The 18,680-nt window shown below is 32.3% G+C and overlaps 1 protein-coding gene across 4 annotated transcripts in view; it reads left to right on the top strand.

Annotated features, from left to right (window-relative positions):
- Positions 1-18,475, top strand: part of LOC148620837 (dopamine receptor 2-like) — a 53,306-nt gene extending 34,831 nt beyond the window's left edge. For 3 of the 4 annotated variants that reach the window (XM_088574674.1, XM_088574676.1, XM_088574675.1), the window contains one exon: positions 16,352-18,475. In XM_088574674.1, the coding sequence (XP_088430800.1) occupies positions 16,462-18,024 (1,563 nt within the window). In that variant the 5' untranslated portion in view covers positions 16,352-16,461 and the 3' untranslated portion in view covers positions 18,025-18,475. Of the gene's footprint in view, positions 1-13,945; positions 14,028-16,351 lie in introns of all 4 variants that reach the window. The other variant, XM_088574677.1, reaches the window with a different exon arrangement.
- Positions 18,476-18,680: the final 205 nt, after the last annotated feature.

Below are 18,680 nucleotides of genomic sequence, written 5' to 3'. Positions count from 1 at the left end.
TTGAAAGGTTTCCTATACTTTTGATGTTGACATTGCACCCGTCAAGTATTGCAGTAACTTGTCTGCGTACCCTACCGGTGCACCTGGTCCATGTTCCCAGTTTTTAGTGGAGTCCGAGTTGCTCATTTTCTTTTGTTACTTTGTATGTATGATTTTAGTTACTTCATGTTCTTTGTAGTCCATGTCTGTTTCCCATGTCTGTTTTTTTGTCCATGGATTACATTCTTTTGATTACCACTATAACATTGGTTCCCTTGATTATTCTTTCACTTTTTTCTCCATTTGAGTTAAATGAAAGGACTGCAATTTTAGGCATAATTGCAAATTAATCATCTTTCACTTAAAAATAGTTTGAAATAAAAATACGAGATGTTGCTTTGTCGCCAATGAGACAGTCATCCATCAAATGCCAAGCAACGAACAATTAAACTTCTATAGGATACCACACTGTCTTTAATGATGGGTAAAACCCATACCGTAAAGCAAGCTGTAAAAGCCCCCGACTCCCTTTCCCCACACAAAAAAAGATGCGTAAATAATTAATTTAAGACGAAAAGAATAGGATTACTTAGGAAATAATTTTTGTAATTTTGTATTTTGTTCGGCCAAAAAAAACCCTTAATATAGCTGTTTTTTATCATCTTTTTTATATTAAGAATATGAGAAATTATAATTTATGGTTTTGGTTGAACATCTGCAATTATAAAATGACAAAACTCATTTCATAAATAGACCATGGCTATTATTATTTTTTTGTAATTCCACGAATTCATTAACGAAGGATACACATGCTTTGCTGAAAATAGCGCTTTGTAGTAGAATTTAAGATAATACCCTGAAATTTCCAATTTCCTATGTTCTTTTAAATATGGTTTGAAGCATTCCAAAAGATGTCATTTTAATTACTTTCCTGTTAGATCAAATCAAATCTCCTGATGAAGACTTAGAATTTAAATATTTCGTTTAATTTTCTGTAATCTGCCCGAAAGATATTATGAAATGGCGTAACACAAATAAATTGCATAATTACATTTGATGAGTCATGTTAGTAATTTTGATTAAAACATTTATTTCAATTGCATTAGAGCCACTGAGCTGCTTAATAATAAGGTTAAGTGGTTATTAAAGGGATATGTGAGGAACAGTCCAAATTAAGGAATGAAGTGTTAATTAGTTTATCAGTATGGTAAAGGTCATCGACACATTCCGGATGTACTTATGATATACTCTTTCATGCTTTGTTGGTCATCCTATGTATTTTTAATGACATTCTTATTGCTACATTTTTTTGCAAATTTTAGATATTAAGAAAAATACTTGCATTTTACTGAATTTATCTCTGTCCTGCAGAGTTACACTTACATTATAATAGTAATCTAGTGAAGGCTTCTTTTGTCAACATTTTTTTTTATTTTCATTGACATATACAATTTCGTCATACATCCGCAAAATAGTTAAATATTTCTTATTAAAGAAATTATTGAAATTACGGATACAAACCGTCCCATTTACTGATACAAACCGTCCCATTTACGGATACAAACCGTCCCATTTACGGATCGTCCCATTTTTATCTCGGAAACCTAGGTGGCCAACAACTTGTAATTAATTCAGTGAAAGACTTCAGGATGCTGAAAAAGAATGTGCAACTAAAAACTGGAAACTAAATATTGCCCATTGCCATGACGACCGATTTTCTGGCAAGATTTTCAAACTGCTTTGTCTTGGACAAAATTTGTTTTTAGGATGAAAATTAGATGCCGAGTCCGAATTTTGAATACACAAAATGCAAATCATTTCCGAAACGAATTTTTACATATGTAAAATGTAAATTTCATACTTTTTTTCAGTCAATACTTTATATATATGGACCCGTTAACGCATATATTATATTGACCGAAGACCTCGTTAAAAGTCGTTTCGGCCAGTTTGTTATGATGTTGAAATTAAACAAAGTGTTGATATTTTGCGATATTCAACATTCACTCATTATATCGGGAAAACAATTATAGTTTTATAGAAAATGATACACAATCACACAACAACCAATCGCAACGGCAAATTTTTCATATCACCTGTTCATATCATATCGTCCATGGTGTGAAATCGCAAATATCTAGCCGTCTAAGAAGTAGATAAAACGACCAAATCATATAGAATTATTTAATAATGTTTTATCTCAACTTAAATTTGATCGACTGTATATGACGTCACCAGTAGTGTCTGGAAAACAATATTATGGACGTCGCTTTGGTTCAATCAGATTTTATGGAAAATAATACAGAATCACATAACAACTACCAATTTTCATATCACCTGTACATATTATATCGTCTGTGGTGTGATATTGCAAGTATCTAGCCCTCCAAGAAGTAGATAAACAAAACAAATTATAGAGAATTATTTTATAATGTTTATATCCCAGCTTCCCCTAAATTGCAATGAAAAAATAGCACATTTACCTTATTCTGACGTAAATTATTGAACATCATAAAAATTCACGTTTCTACCATTATCAAAGAAAAGAAGTTTATATGAATATACAAGTTAAGTTTTTTACCATTAAACGTATAGTTCGTACCTTGAGTGTATATGTATAAAAATTTATGAAGCTCTGAATTTTTTTTTCTCCAAATGACACATGTACTCATTGTTATATCACACAGCGTTTATCTTTTCGAACTCTTTTAACTTGCTAACAATATCATTATGACCCAAATCAAAGTCGGTTAATGTAATGAACTCCTCAGAACGAAGACTTTACTATCAACATGCGTGACTTTCACTTCTTTTAGCAAAGAATTAGAAATCAAAAGCTTTTTAATTGTTGCTCTTAATATACATTGAAGAGGATAAAACAACTTTCTTGTTGGTTTGTCAGGACTAACTGTACAAAGACAACAGGATGTTTTAGTAATTACTTGCTGCCAAAAACCTTTCGATAAGAACTTATTATTGCTTTGTTTTTAGCCTTTTATTCGTTTCTTTGTAAAAACACTGCTGTTCCACGTTTTGATCTTCCCAGAGCCTACTCATACAAGCATGTCTTATTCAACGAATCCTTGATCTAGTGTGGTTTGTAATGCAAAGATATGTTTTATTTTGTCATACTCAATATTGACGGGTAAACGGTACTCTTTTGTTGTTTTGCTCGGATTGTTGTGTCGTATACATTTTACCAAGTCTTTGCTCCACCTTTTATTTATATTTATAATGTAAACCCGTTACTAGTATCGCATTTTAAAGTAGAACATTCTAATTTATATTTTTCTGAAAATTCTTATTATTTTCTACTTGCTTTCGTTTGAATAAATGTGCAGCATATTTAGTATGACTTACATTTCTTCAACTATGCCTTCCGTCATGAAATAGAGATAACCTCGGATAAAATTATTTAATTACCTTTTAAGGGGTTTTAGGTTTATTCAGCAGACACATTAAGTTAAAGAAAAAAACCATTACAAGTCGGCTTGTGATTCAGAAAAAAAAACCTTAATCCCATTTCTGCAAAGAGAGAGCATGTTTCTGCTTATATGACATTTTTAACAACTTTCAGTGAAAAGTATTATTGATCGTCCGGATAATTTTTCGTGTTTTTTTCGTGGGCTGTGTTGGTTCCAAGCGAAAACGAAATTTCCCATACGTTTGTATGATAGAGTTGTTAAATCCGCGAATTAAGGAACCTACGAACTTATAATTTTCCCTAAACAAGGATTATTGGTACCCACAAATAAAAGTACTTATTAGTAGTGTTGATATGTTATTATCCTATACCTAAAGGATTATTCTAATTTAGTATTCAGTATGACTTACAAAATCAGCCATCTCAGACAATTTTAGGTCATCTTACCTATTTTATTGTCACTTTGTATGTGTAACGGGGAAGCATGAATCATCTAACACAATTTTGCCATTGCTAACGTGAATTACAACGTAGACCCTCGGTGACAGGACATTGACAAACCTACGTCTATCAAGTTAATGCATTAATCCTTATGATAAGGATGTGTACATTTTCAAAAAAATAGGTTTACTGCTTGCAATGAAGAAATTATGTTCACGATTAATAATAAAAATACGGGATTTCGTGTTTTAAAAAGGACATTATTATAAATAAGATTTTTTCTCTACACAAACTATAAGCTGTCTTATCGTTAACGTGTTTTCAAGCAACTCGTTTCTCAGAAAAAATGAATATTGTTTTGCTGAAGTACCCATTTGATAAATTTTCTTATTTAAAGAGACGTGAGATCTTTTACATCAAACAGTAACTTTCAGTTTTAAAAAATGCTATCCTACTTCTGCTGGATCAACCGTGGTTTTCTACAAGTACAGATATTGCTCTTCATATGTCTTGTGTGTGTAAGTAAATTTAAAGTACATCTAACTTGTCACTTCAAGTGCTGGATCACTTTATCAAAACTTCAATTAAAGAAGAACCAGAACGTACGGTTTTGTAGTGGCCGCATTATAATGTACTTCTAAAAAGTACGCTATTTAAGAATTGGCTATGATAAAAATTTTCTCAATTGAAAAATAACATAAATTTGCCATGTGCATATTTTGTTTATTGCACTTCGTGGAACACATGGAAAATTTATGTTATTTTTCAATAGAGAAAATTTTTATCATAACCAATTATTATAAATTAATTTTAAAACATATTTTATCTTTAAACATGAAAAAGTAGCTCTGAATTTAACTGAATAGGAGCGTGTCAATATCTTTTTATCCATTGAGATATAAGAAAATTATTTTAACCAATCAGATTACAGTCTCAAATTAATTTATTGCGTTATCAATGAACGTGGTCTTCCCACATTGGAATTTTTAATTGGTTTGGTTTAGACAGGAATGTGGTTCACGTAAGCTCAAAATGCATTAATTGGACATAAAAGAAACTTTAAAACGTGTCTGGTTTAAGCCGATTTTAAGGTTTTGCAGTGACTGATTTAGACAAGTTAGAACAGTTTGTTTATACACAATTAACAGTTTTCTTCAACAGTCAAAAAATCGTAATCAGTAGGTTTTAACATACAATTAGGAATTCATCATCTTCTCTTGATACAGTGAAACCTGTTTGAACCGATCCCTGAAAAACCGAAAACCAGTCTTAACCAGACACTTTAAAAAAGTTGTTTTACATCGGTTTAGATATATTACGAAACCTGGTAAACCGAGCTCCCGTCCTAACCAAACTTCTGTCCTAATCGAACACAAGTCCTAACAGGACACCTGTCCTAACCGAACACTTGTACTAACCGAACACTTGTCCTGACCGCACATCTGTCCTAACAGAACACCTGTCATTACCACACACCTTTCCTAACTGAACGAACGGAATTCGGTTTAAACAGGTTACATTGTAAAACAATTTTGTAGCTTTTCCAGAGCGGTATTTATACCAAGTTACAATCAATTAAGATAAGGAAGAGATAATATACACCCTACATAGTTAAACAAATCAATAAAACGGTTGTAACTAAGAAAAATGCTGTTTCTATTGACATACATCTTTTATTTTTAAAGAATATAGTAATATAACTAAGAAAATTTTAGTTTAAGAGCATTTTCCTTTTCTATAACTCATACGTCGTATTTGAGATTTAGAAATAGTTTATGTACAGCTAATTCAAGTGTTTATCATATTTTAAATACTACTCTGTTTAAGAATCAGGCAAATGATTTTAAAAAGTGCAGGTTTTTTTTAACTATCCAAGTACAAAATTTACTAATAACTCCAAGAAATATCCATGTAAGTGTTTGTAAAGTGCGCCTATTTAAGATATTGATAGGTCAAACTTAGTTGAATACAATATGTAAAATTGACGGAAATTTTCCCACACCTTTTTAGCTCTCCTAGCCAAAGGCCATGTGAGCTATGGCCATCATTTGGCGTCCGTCGTCGTCGTCGTTAACAATTATACAAAACTCTTCTTCTCTAAAACTACTTGACTGATTAGAACCAAACTTAGTATAAATGTTCCTTGGTATATCTTGCATAGAACTGATGAGGGGATTTTTGATTCGTCGAAAAACATGGCCGCCATTACTAAAAATAGAACATAGGGGTCAGAGAGTAGATTTTTGAATATATCTCCAAAACCGTTAGGTTTAGCTGAATTCTGACACGAGATAAAAGTGTTCAGCATGATGAGATCTATCTCTGGTCAAGTTTTGGTTTTAATCCGTTAACCCATGTTGGAATTATTGTCCTTTTTCAACGATTTTTGCTATTTTTAATGTTATTTCTTTCAAAAATCATCTTCTCTGACACTACTTAACCAATTGAAACCAAACATGGTATGAATGTTACTTGGGATATCCTGCATAGAACTGCTTGGGGATTTTTGATTCGTCGAAAAACATGGCCGCCATTACTAAAAATAGAACATAGGGGTCAGACAGTAGTTTTTTGCATATATCTCAAAACTGTTAGATTTAGTCAAACTCTTTCAATCGCTGAAATGATCCTTATTATAAGGCCTTCAAAAGTCTTAGGGATCAAAGTTGTCAGGCGACTCCTTGTAAGAGTTATTGCCTTTGAAAGATGAAAAATTATTTTTTTACAGTGTCAGCCAATATCTTGAAACCTATAATAGATAGAAAGAAACTTTCAAATGCTGAAATGATCCTTATGATAAGTCCTACCAAGGTCTTCCTGAGTTAAAATTGTTGGACATCTCCTTGTTAAATTCATTACCCTTGACAGACCAATTTTAACCAGGTGAGCAATTCAGGCTCCTAGGAGCCTCTTGTTTCTATAAAAAAAATATCTTCACATGTGTTTCCATGTTAATTTGAATAGCTTTCAATTTGTTCTTTAGATATATTGAATATATTTGAGGCAAAACAAAAACAAAATGAGAAAATTGATGTCCCACCCATGGCCCGATTCTTACAGAGAATAGTACATAAGTACTTATAACCGTTTTGTGAGGGAGGTTAGGAATTTTTTTTAAAGCTGAAACATGAGTAAAGGAAAACTTATACAACTCTTGAGCAATATTTTAGGTAAGTCAACTTCTTTTTCAACAGAATAACAGAATTGATATGGAATGCATTACGATAATGCGCTATTACAATTTCCGAATCAGGTAACATGTACGAACTGTGTAATGTTCTATTGTATTGTGGAATGTTTTTTTTTTTTTTTTAGCTTGTGATTTTTTTATTTATTTATGTAGTTTTTGTTGTGTGCATCTGTTTCCCATGTCGTCTTTATTTCTGGATTCCATTCTTTTGATTTGTGCACATTTTAAAGTGTTAAAGTATGGGACATTTTCTCCTGTAAATCATTTGATCTAGTGTTTTCTGGCTGAATGTTGTCATTCAAAGACGTCAGTTCACTTACAGCGCTTTGCATTGTAATCATGTCAGAACAATTGCTTGGAATAACTTTTTCTCATTCAACTATCTTTCTCTGTTCAGAGCGTTTTTAGTAAGTGCTATTAATTTGAAGGGCATTCAGTGGTAGAGATTAATAAGATAATTAATTGAAAAAAGTGAATAATCAAAATATGATCACGAGTGCTGAAGAACGCCTAGATTTAACGAGTGCGCGGAACTTGTTCCGCGCACGAGTTAAATTTATATGCGTTCTTGGCACGAGTGGTCATATTTTCGTTATTCACGATAACCAATTATTGGTTATCCTATTTATTATATAGATTTCCTCCATTAATTATCGCTCTTTTTAATATGAATTTCATATTTTGTGAACGACGGATTGATGTTCGTGTTGTGAAGTTTTGGCGGGAGAAAGTGCGAGAGTAAAATAACCGTATTTATTTCACAGTGTGAGTTATCGATTTTTTTACACTGGGAACATTCGGTAAATCACTGACATATATATATATATAATAAATAATTAGAACATTCTATGCTTCTCAGTATCATGTTCCTATGCATGGCTTTCCTGATATTTGACTAATAATTTTATTTTAAAATTATTGGCTGGATCATCACTTGTTTCGGGTATTCATTTCTTATGTATCCATCGAAGAATCGCATATTTATTTCCTGTCGTACAATGGTAAGTTCGCATGCGCAGAAATAAAAGATTAAATATCACTTGAATTCATATTTAAAAGTTAATTACTTAAAGCGCTGTATGCAGCAATATGTTAGTATTGTGTGGTATGAAAAGCTTTGCATTTTTAATTTTACATACTTCTTTATTCTAAAGATTGATATGAAAGCAGGGGTCATTTACCTTACCACGCATTCCTTAATGCTCCCGGTTTTCATCAGTTCCGGTGTTCGGATTTCCTTTAAGTTTTCTATATCTTTTCTATAGTCACTCTCTCTATATATAAATGATTATTTAGTATTTTGTTCCGTATAATTTGTTGTTGTTGTTTTTGTTGTTGTCGTTTGCCTTTTGTGTTTCGAATACCGCAGTGACCAAAGATTTCCATGGTGTTTGTTTTACCAACAAGTCTCATAATCATCTCTTCATCTACAACTAGGCTGGCGTACTAAGCAAAAATAATATAAATATATTAGTCGTCCACCTAAACAGACGTATAAAACACATTTTGCGTCTAGAATGACTCTGTTCTGTGTCAAAACGATATGATATATGGTTTACTTTATTTCATTTTCCAATACATCGCCTTCATTGTCTTGATAAATAATGTGTATTCAGCAGTATACTTCTCTATGAACATTATATTTATGATATCCTGCTTTTTTTCTTATTTAATAGAACCATGTTATGTAGACCAATCAAAATATGAAAATATGGCGGTTAGTGTCAAAAAGACGTCCATAAGAAAGCGGACCGCAATGCGGAAGTACACTGTATATCTTCAAATTTCAAATATTTGTCTGTTATTAATACTATGTACATTTACACTCAAATTTGGTACATGTAAAAACTTCCTTTTTTGGATTGTGTTTTGTTTGTTTTTGTTTTTGTGTTTTTTTCTATTTTTTTTTTATTTTTGTTTGATTGTCTGTTTGTTTATTATCATAATATCCATAATTACTATTGTTATTTAGCTCTCAAAATGTTTAATTTTCTCTGGTACATAAGTCTTATAGCATTTATACTCCCAATAATGAACAGTTAAACCGATCGAACAGTCTAGGAGAATAGTATAAGAAAATTATTCTTTTAAGAAATAATTTCATATTGCCATTTGTTAACAATTCTAAATTACTCCGGATACAAACCATTTCCCTTCCGACTTCGATTTTAATCACCACAAATCTTGTTAGCGTAATTCACTTGTCAAGTCTCAGACCTCTCTGTCTGTCAAAAACTGGAAAGACAAACAGTTTCCAGCTTCTCTATATAGCGGTTATGTCAAAAAGACGTCCATGCTTGAGATATTAGATGGAAAGCAAACTTACTGTCATGAGGATTGATCTTAATATAGGTCACTGCTGAAAATACGTGCACAATATACAGAGTTCTGTAATATTTCTACAAAACTGATGTTTTTGTGTATCCATCTGCACCATGAAAATTAATTTGTTCAACGTGTCATAGCTTTCCTTTCGTGTTTCATCTACCCCGGACTTGACTTTGTATGAGCAACTCGGTGGGTGTTTCTAGAAACGCAGTAGACGCTTACCCTACAGGTGCACTTGGTCCATTCTCCCAGTTTCTAGTGGAGTCTGAGTTGCTCATTTACAATTGTTATTTTGTATGTATTATTTTAGTTACTTTATGTTCCTTGTTGTGTTTTCCATGTCTGGTCTTTGTCCCTGGATTGCGTTCTATTGATTTCCGCTGGAATCTTAGTTCCCTTGATTACTCTTTACGGCATAGCAACTAAAAGTTGGCATATTGGTTTAACCTCATCCGTTCATCCCAACAAAAGGGTAGTGTTTTCAGTTTTCGCACACTAACTCAAAAAACACTTTAGCTCCCTTTAGTTTAACATAAAAATTCTTTGATTTAAAAAAGACGTCAGAATTTTCATGATGATATTTGATGCAGAAAGAAACCAATCCTTTTAATGAAATTATTATCTATGTGTGTACTTCCTCACGCTTATGTGAATTGGTAGAAAATCTGTTAAGAAGCTCAGTGAAAGAAAGTTGCTTATTTTTGTGTTGCGTAATCGTCAATAGTAAAATGTTTAATGCGCAGGGGCATCATCCCTGATTCCCAGATACAAAGATATTTCTAGTGTACTTCTGCTTTGAGTGTTTTGACGAAGCATTTACATTTACATGCATATTCATGTGGAGTGCGGGGCATCACTTGGTCTAGTTATATTTATTAGAGACCAATATTTTGAAAATGTAATTACATAGTAGTTACTGATTGTAATGGCAATATCACGAAATGTGGACTGACAAAGAGTAGTGAAATGAACCACGAAAACTTATATTGCCCAAGCCTTAGATTGCTACTTTTTATATATAAGTAGTATTAGGAACTGACATACAGTGTGAAAAACTAAAAACCAAAGGGGTAACTCGATTGGTCGATTGCCGTGATCTCAACACAATCGTGTTTCCCTAAGTTTCACATCAATGGTAAAATTTTATTTTTCTGTTTTATTATTATTATTATTATTATTATTATTATTATTATTATTTTTATTATTATTATTTTAATATCTGACGTGTTTTGTCTTTTGCACTTATGAGTTTTTATAAGGGGAATACCTGGAATAACTCACTTATAAATGGTGGTCTGAATTGTTGGTACATGTAATGACCATCAACACCGGATAGTTAGATTGGTTAATTTCAATAAATTGATTTTAATACTTTGGAATTCGACACAACACCTGATCAACCACTTATTACTGATATGCAATGAGCTTTAATACTACTCCTGAATTGATTTTTGAAATATAGAAATAATGTAGAACAAATTCACAAGTGCTGAACAAAGTTATATTCCTAATTACGTAATACAGCATTTTTTATATCTTGGGTTGAATTTACATTACTTATATTTTGCCTCCGGTTTAACAGCTGGTGTTTAAATTGTTTTATTTCCCTATTTTTTGTCTGAATTCTGATATAATACGGTCATACTTTACCAAATAGGTCCCCTTAAGAAATACCACAGTTTCATGACGAAACTTGTCGATAGTAGACTCAATGAAATATCGCTGTGTCAAACTATGAAATAATTAATACGTATATCGATTAGCTCTAAAGGGAGAATTGATACTTTGATTATTGGCTAACATTGTGAGAAATTATCACTGAGTATGTATCATTAACACCTCCTCTTCTGTTGAACATTTACATGGTATGCTTTACTTTACCCCTCCCCCTTTTTTTTGAGCGCTTATATATTAGCATTAGGGTTAATTGATACATTTCTTTTTAATTAATTTTCGTTGGTATATATAATCTCATTATATGTACATGTATACATGTATGCCAGATTGACTTTTGTATTTGTCACCATTCGATGCATTTTATTTTACCTTTACAAATAAGGAAAGGATATAACATATTTATTTTCGAGACAGCGAATTTTATTTTTTCAAATTTAAAGAACTGCGCCATAAACTCTAAATCATAATTGATCGCGGGATACGGTTGTTTATACGGAAACTTGTCACGAAAGTGAATGAGATATAGTAAATTGAACATATTCCACCCACGTCTGTCCTACGCATATTAGAATTACAGAACGTTCTATCATGTCCCAAGACACTGTTCTCATTGTTCATAAATTCAGTATGACGAAGTAACAAAGAATATGTTGTGAAAAAAATAGTGGTAATATGACAATTTCTTCACTTTAACACACTCTCTGTGTTTTATGCTTCATTCTGAAGCCGTCAATAAAATATTGATGTTTCGTATCGAGATGATACTTTCCTACTGTCAAATTTACACCTGTTCAATTTTTATGTCTGTGCCCATGCGTATATGAGGCACAGATGTATTTGTACTCAAATAGCGTCTCTGTTGATGATGCACCCCATGTAGCAATCGGTGATGTCTCGTTTAGCGAGGAAATGCGAGATTTCCAAGAACACCGGCTTTGCATCTGCGTTAAAAGTTTAACAATCACTTTCGAAATACCTTCGTCATTTCCGACATAATCATTTTGATCATTCTTGTTTTTGAATTTCTACTGTGACCGAGTTGTTTCTAGGCACTGGTTTTAAGTCAAGTCATATTCCATATATACATATTTATTATATACAGCCAGGAGATTAAAAAACAAGAGCGGTCATAAATAAACTTAAATGTCCGGATCATTTCATTATAATTAGCATCATGAGACACAACTAATGAACTAGATAATTACTCAAATTACTAATTTAACACTTTTGACACTACATCTAAAGGACAAAATGCTTTGGGCAGTCGATTTGCATTTGGTTGTCTTTACAAAAAAATACAGTGAAATCTATGTAAACCGAACATTAGATAATGCCAAAATCTGCCTAAACCGGTTACCTTTCATTCATATTATCTTTATAACAGTTCTAATATATTTTGAACCTCGTTAATCAGAACACCTGCTAAACCGAACCAATTTCAAAGTCCGAAATGGGTTTCTGTTTAGACAAGTTTTACGGTATAAAATATTTCAAACTTTCCATTTAGAACGGGCTGTAGTTCCAGGTGATAGAAGCAGACTTCGATTAACTATTTCCCTTTTTGTCGCACGCTGAAGATAGAGCTTTTTAGAACTTATGTCATTCTTCAACAGATGACTTAAACACAGGAGTTTTTCATTTATCAGAGATTGACAGTATATAAATAAGGACCTGTGCACATCATATCTTTTCCTTATATGTTTGTTGCAATCAAATCAATTTTAATACTTTTTTTCACATTTCAAAGAGTAATCAAGGGCAACAAGGTTATAGCGGTAATCAAAAGAATGTAATCCAGGGACAAAGACCAGACATGGAAAACAGACATACACAACAAAGAACATAAAGTAACTAAAATCATACATACTAAGTAACAAAAGCAAATGAGCAACTCGTATCCCACTAAAAACTAGGAGCAAGTATTGAAAAGAAATTCTTTTTGAAATTAAGTTAGAGAATACTTACTAAATCAGACCAATGTGAAGTTTCATTATTTGCTGTTCCTGATTGACCATCTATCAAGAAGAAAATTAATATACCTTAAGGAAACTCACAGAAACAGTTAATCACTTGTGCAAGGTCGGAATACTTATTTCTTAGTCTTCCATTCGTCAACCAATTGATGATTATATCTGACAGACTATTTGATTATAACCCTTTCTAGTTTTGTATAATGAATTTGTATCTTTTTGTGGTTAATTTGCAGTGCAGTCTTTCTAAGGAGAAAAATTAATAAAGAGGTTTTTAGGTCCTTTATAAATAATGAAATTTATTTGTGGTTTTAAAAAATACACATATTAGGGCAATTTTATTAAATGTCAACGGGTTTTTAAAATATAAAGAAACTTTTTCATTTCATGAGTTTCGACAAGAATATCGAAAACAAGCAGAAAAAAAACAGTTCCAAGTGTCTTCGTGTACATTGTTTTTCATTTCAGAGACGCTTTAAAATGCTGCGTGCTTTCAGTTTTTTTTTTATTTTTTTACAAATGAGGATAAAATAAATACAATACTAACAATCCTATAGTTATCACAAATGTTAGTATGCAGATCACGTGTTTCAACCTCTCATCAGAGCATTAGAACCAAATACACGGGAAGTTCAAGATTAAAAAAAAAAACATTGTATTCAAGAAGTACTAAAAAACCAAAAACTATCGGAATCCAAATATGACGCTAAATTCATAACCGACGTTAGAAGTTCTACCATAGTCTGTCAAAGAAGCTATATTATTGCAAAGAAGCAATTAGAAGCATTTTATCGTGGTCTTTCTGTGGTAATCAATCCTTCAGTCTACAAAAAGTGAAAAAACATCATCTTGATACTAAAAAATCGAAATAATATGACATAAGATGCACACCCCTGTCTTATTTGTTTGATTACTTTTTTAATGTATTTGACCAAGAAGATGCCATGACTTTGTATTGTTGGCAATACATCACTGATGATGGATGGATCCAATCAGTTGTATCTGGACAGAGAAGGAGGTCGGTAAGCTGTTTATACCGCCGAGCTTAATCAAATATTGGTCGTGAAGTTTTTTGTACCTTCATTTTTGTACTTGTGCGCCACAATAATTTGACTCAAATACTGATATTCATATTTGTTGTCCGTTTTGTATTCGACTGTTATGTATCAGTTTGTTAAAGTGCTACACTTTTGTTTGGATTTGTTTTCTTTTTTCTTTTTGTTCGTTTTTTCTTCGTTTTGATCATGGGGAGTGTTTTTATTTGTTTAGTTTTTTGTAATTCTTTCTTGTAATGAAAATTAATAAACCACGAAAACTAATGTGAATCTGGTAGATTTACTAGATTGCTGTGTAGTTGCATGGTTTTATTGTTCGTTAATATTTTGTTGAATGCTGTAACATTGTAACTTTCGTCTTTTTTAATTGAATATACTTAAAATTCCAATTTTGAATACCTCTTAATTGTTATTTTCGAATTTCATTCCAAACGGTTTAAGTGCGTCACGTGTCATAATTGAAATACAATCAATCATCCGTGTCGTGTTGTTTTTGACAAAATACGCGACTCGTGTACGTTAGCACAATTGATACAGCTTGAACAAATCTCTTAAGTAAAGATGACTAAAGTCTCTAGGCATACAAGTATTCATCAATAATGTTAACGTTTAAAATAGCCCCCTTAATTATTGGGAATAACGACAGATGGGTTCGAGGTCAAGGTATTAAATCTAATACTTAATGACCGTGAAGTCATTATCATATGCTGCTTTCAAATGATGAAAAATGTTCTGATTTATGTTAATGCATTTGGTAATCGAGTGTTTCACCATTGTATCTGTCCATGTAAAAATCTGGTAAGGTGTGATACTTTTCGAAACTTATGTAGATTTTGTAGTACTGAAATGCAATCAATTTAGAAAGAGCAGCAATAGTCTGGTAACAATGATTTATTTTGAACGAATAAGTAGGAAGTAATATAAAACTTTGCACTGGGTTTAAATTACATGTATGTATATATTAATAGTCATCATGATCACCATCTTTGATCTCCACAATAAAGTAGTTGATGAGGATTACTTGTAAGATTCATTAAAATTATTCAGCATATTTAATGAATAACTATAAGACTTGCATGATTCTTACACGGATCTGTACCAAGTTGCAAATCATTCAATATTTTTTTATCAATTACTTCATTTTTTTTAATTCCTTATTTTGGAGACTTGTTCGATTTGTGTTGTTCATTTTTCCTACTCGTATTCCCACCTTATTTTTTTGTTTTGATAAAAAAAAAAAAAAAACAAAACAAAAAAAACTGTTTTGTTTTGTTTGATTCATTTAATGTTTTGTGTATTTTGCATTTTGTTATTCTATTCGTTTGTTAGATATATTTCTTTTTTGCTTAACGATACTTCTTACCAGGATTTTTTAATCAGCCATTTTGACGTTATGTGTGATATCGCAATTACTTTCTTGTGCAATCTTCCTATAAGGATCTAATTGAACATGAAGTCAAAAGACTTGTTTAAGATTAATCAAGTAAACACTTGTTGTATTGAAACGGAACTATCATATATTTCTGGTTACAGAATCAGCTGTATATTATGTTATAATGTACTTTTGGTTTTCATTTTCTTTCTTTTGTGTTTTAAATGAATTTAACAGAGAATAAATTGTTCAAATGCAACTAAAACCGTTACATTCCTTGTAACAACCTTATGAACAAAGGGGTTCTCTTACATCATTGTCATGTTCTGCTAGATTAGGGGTGTGTTTGATTAGTACACAATGACCCGATGACGAGTTCGATTACTTAAAAGAACTCGATAATTGTTCATAATGAGAGTTTGATTGACTCACAAGAAACTTGTTGAAGATGTTTTGACTAAGAATTTGAAAATAAAATCTTGACAGTTGTGGTGTTTACAGTACATCAAAGATGAAAGCTTTTAGTTTCATTGAAAGCCTGAGTTGTAAATATTTGAATGGAATGTTTACAATTCATTAAAATCGTGCAGAGAAGTGTGATCATACATAAAATGTCTCACAAACATGCAGCAAAGATCCATCAAATTCACATATAAATGTACTCTTCATACGGAGCAATTGTTAACCACTCAGAAAACTCATTTTCCATAGTAGTAAAGTTCTAAATGTTTCACTTCAAGCTAGTTATTCAATTCCTGTAATGAGGTATTGATTAATATAACCTTATCTTACAATTAACGCTTGCATACATATTTTACGTTGTTCAATATGAAGGACAGCGACACCTTCGTTTTTTATTTATGTTATTGTATTGATGTAGATATTCATATCTTACTTTAAACGTTTTTGTTGCAGGATGTTATGTCACTGTACATGAAATATACACCCGGAAACGGAAGTAATGACGGGAAGACCTTAAAATGGTCGTCTGATCAAGTGCGTTCTTAAGGCAAAACAAGTTTGATATGAAATTCGAAATACTGAGTGCAAAGGTATTTTGGAAATACTCTGATACTATTTCTGCATCTGACTTTACTCTCCTGAACGAATTCTTTTATTTCTTTGAAGTCAACGAATATGAGCTACTTGGAACGAAAATAGCCTTTGTAAGAAACAATAAACCGAACAAAATTGAAGAAAACAACAAAAAGCCTTTCATTACTGATAAGAAAAGAAAGGAATCCTTCATGTCTACAACTGGATTTGGCGGTTATTCATTGTTAAATCAATCGGGTAAGACAGACGACTTCACAACTATAGTATTCACAACTAATAATCTTTCACAGTATGGTGATTCCTCTTCTAATTCATCAAACGTCACCGATTTCTCTTACGAACTGAAACACCCGGCGGTTGGCGCCGTCTTAGCTATATTCTCGCTAGTGACGATCTTAGGGAATTTACTTGTAATTGTTTCCGTTTATAGAGAGCTTTACCTACGTACAATAACGAACTATTTCATCGTGTCGTTGGCCGTGGCCGATCTCATGGTTGGTGGTATTGTTATGCCATTCAGTATAAGTCTTGAAATGACCAATCAGATATGGCTCTTTGGTTCAGAGTGGTGTGATTTATGGCATTCATTTGATGTGCTTGCCAGTACGGCTTCTATATTAAATCTATGTATCATTTCACTTGATAGATATTGGGCAATATCCGATCCTATAGCATATCCGACAAAAATGTCGTCTTGTAAAGTAAGCTTGTTGATAGCTTTTGTATGGTTGTGTTCAGCAGGAATCTCATTTCCTGCCATAGCGTGGTGGAAAGCCGTAACACCTAATAACCTACCAAGTCATATGTGTTTCTTCACGGAAGATAGTGCCTATTTGATATTCTCGTCATTTGTGTCCTTCTATTGTCCTACTTTTGTAATGATGTTTGTTTATTGGCGGATATATTTAGCAGCGGCGTCTCAAATGCGAAGTCTCAAGGTCGGGTCGAAAGTATTGACAGCCAACGGAAGTAATGGAAATCGAGAAGTAATGACACTCAGAATTCACAGAGGTGGTATGACGAGACAATCATCCGATGAATACTCTAACACCTACGAAAAGTGTGTATCAGACCATGAAAACCAAAGCTTGACACATGAGGGAGGGCGGACATCAATACAATCACCTGCTAGACAAACTAAAAACATAACCAGGAAATTGCGGCAATTTGCCCTAAGCAAAAAGCTAACGAAAATTGCTAGAGAACAGAAAGCTGCTAAAACGCTTGGGATCGTTGTGGGTGTTTTTATTATTTGCTGGCTTCCTTTCTTTGTGTTCAATATACTTTTTGGAATTTGTCATATCTCTTGTGTTACAACTCCGGAAATAATATTTCCGATAGTCACGTGGTTAGGATATATAAATTCCGGAATGAATCCAGTAATATATGCCTTGTCGATGAAGGATTTCCGTAGAGCTTTCGGAAAGATTGTATTTGCGTGCTGCCCTAAACAACATTTTGAATATAGGAAAACGAACAACAATTGTTCATCAACCTCCAGCTTTACTGTTACTTGTACAGATAGATTGTGATATAAGTCTCCAAGATACAGTTTAAGGAGGTAGACCTAGGGTAAGGGACGCAACTTTTAAAAAATCATTGGAACGTTTGTATTCAGCATTTTACATCAATCTTATGTAAGCATCTAATGAACTTGGATTCATTTTATTCTGTTTCAAATGAAAGCTTCAGAGGCTTTGGTGAAATTGAATATAATACAAACATATCACTGGTTTCATGAGTTATGTCCCTTACCCTAGATCTACCTCCTTAAACCAAAATATACTCAATTCAGAAGGAAAAAAACAGAAACATTAGAAGATCGACCGAAGGGACCACATGCTTGCACATATTTTCGCATTATTGACATATTAACCAATTTATCTTATTTGAATGCGGCAAATAAAGATACAATTATATAATAATATATTTGTCTCGATCTTTATTGTAATAAATGACATTACAAATAACATCGTCAATAAATGGAGTGTTTTCAGATTTGTTTTTCGCCAACACAAAATGTTGGGATGTCTGTTAATAAAATGATAATACATATGTCCTAGTTGGTTGCATGCTAACATGCATGTACATTAAGCTATGTCTATATGCTTGGTTTGCCACATTTATAACTAATCAAAGTAAAAAAATGAATTCAATCATAATTAATTAACACATGCAAAAAAAAAGA

Source organism: Perna viridis, chromosome 3, assembly GCF_037379345.1.
Source record: "Perna viridis isolate PV_CMFRI_1.1 ecotype Kerala chromosome 3, ASM3737934v1, whole genome shotgun sequence".
NCBI classification, from domain to species: domain Eukaryota; kingdom Metazoa; phylum Mollusca; class Bivalvia; order Mytilida; family Mytilidae; genus Perna; species Perna viridis.
Note: the sequence above shows the minus strand (reverse complement) of the source record. Positions and strands in the feature narration are given on the sequence as shown.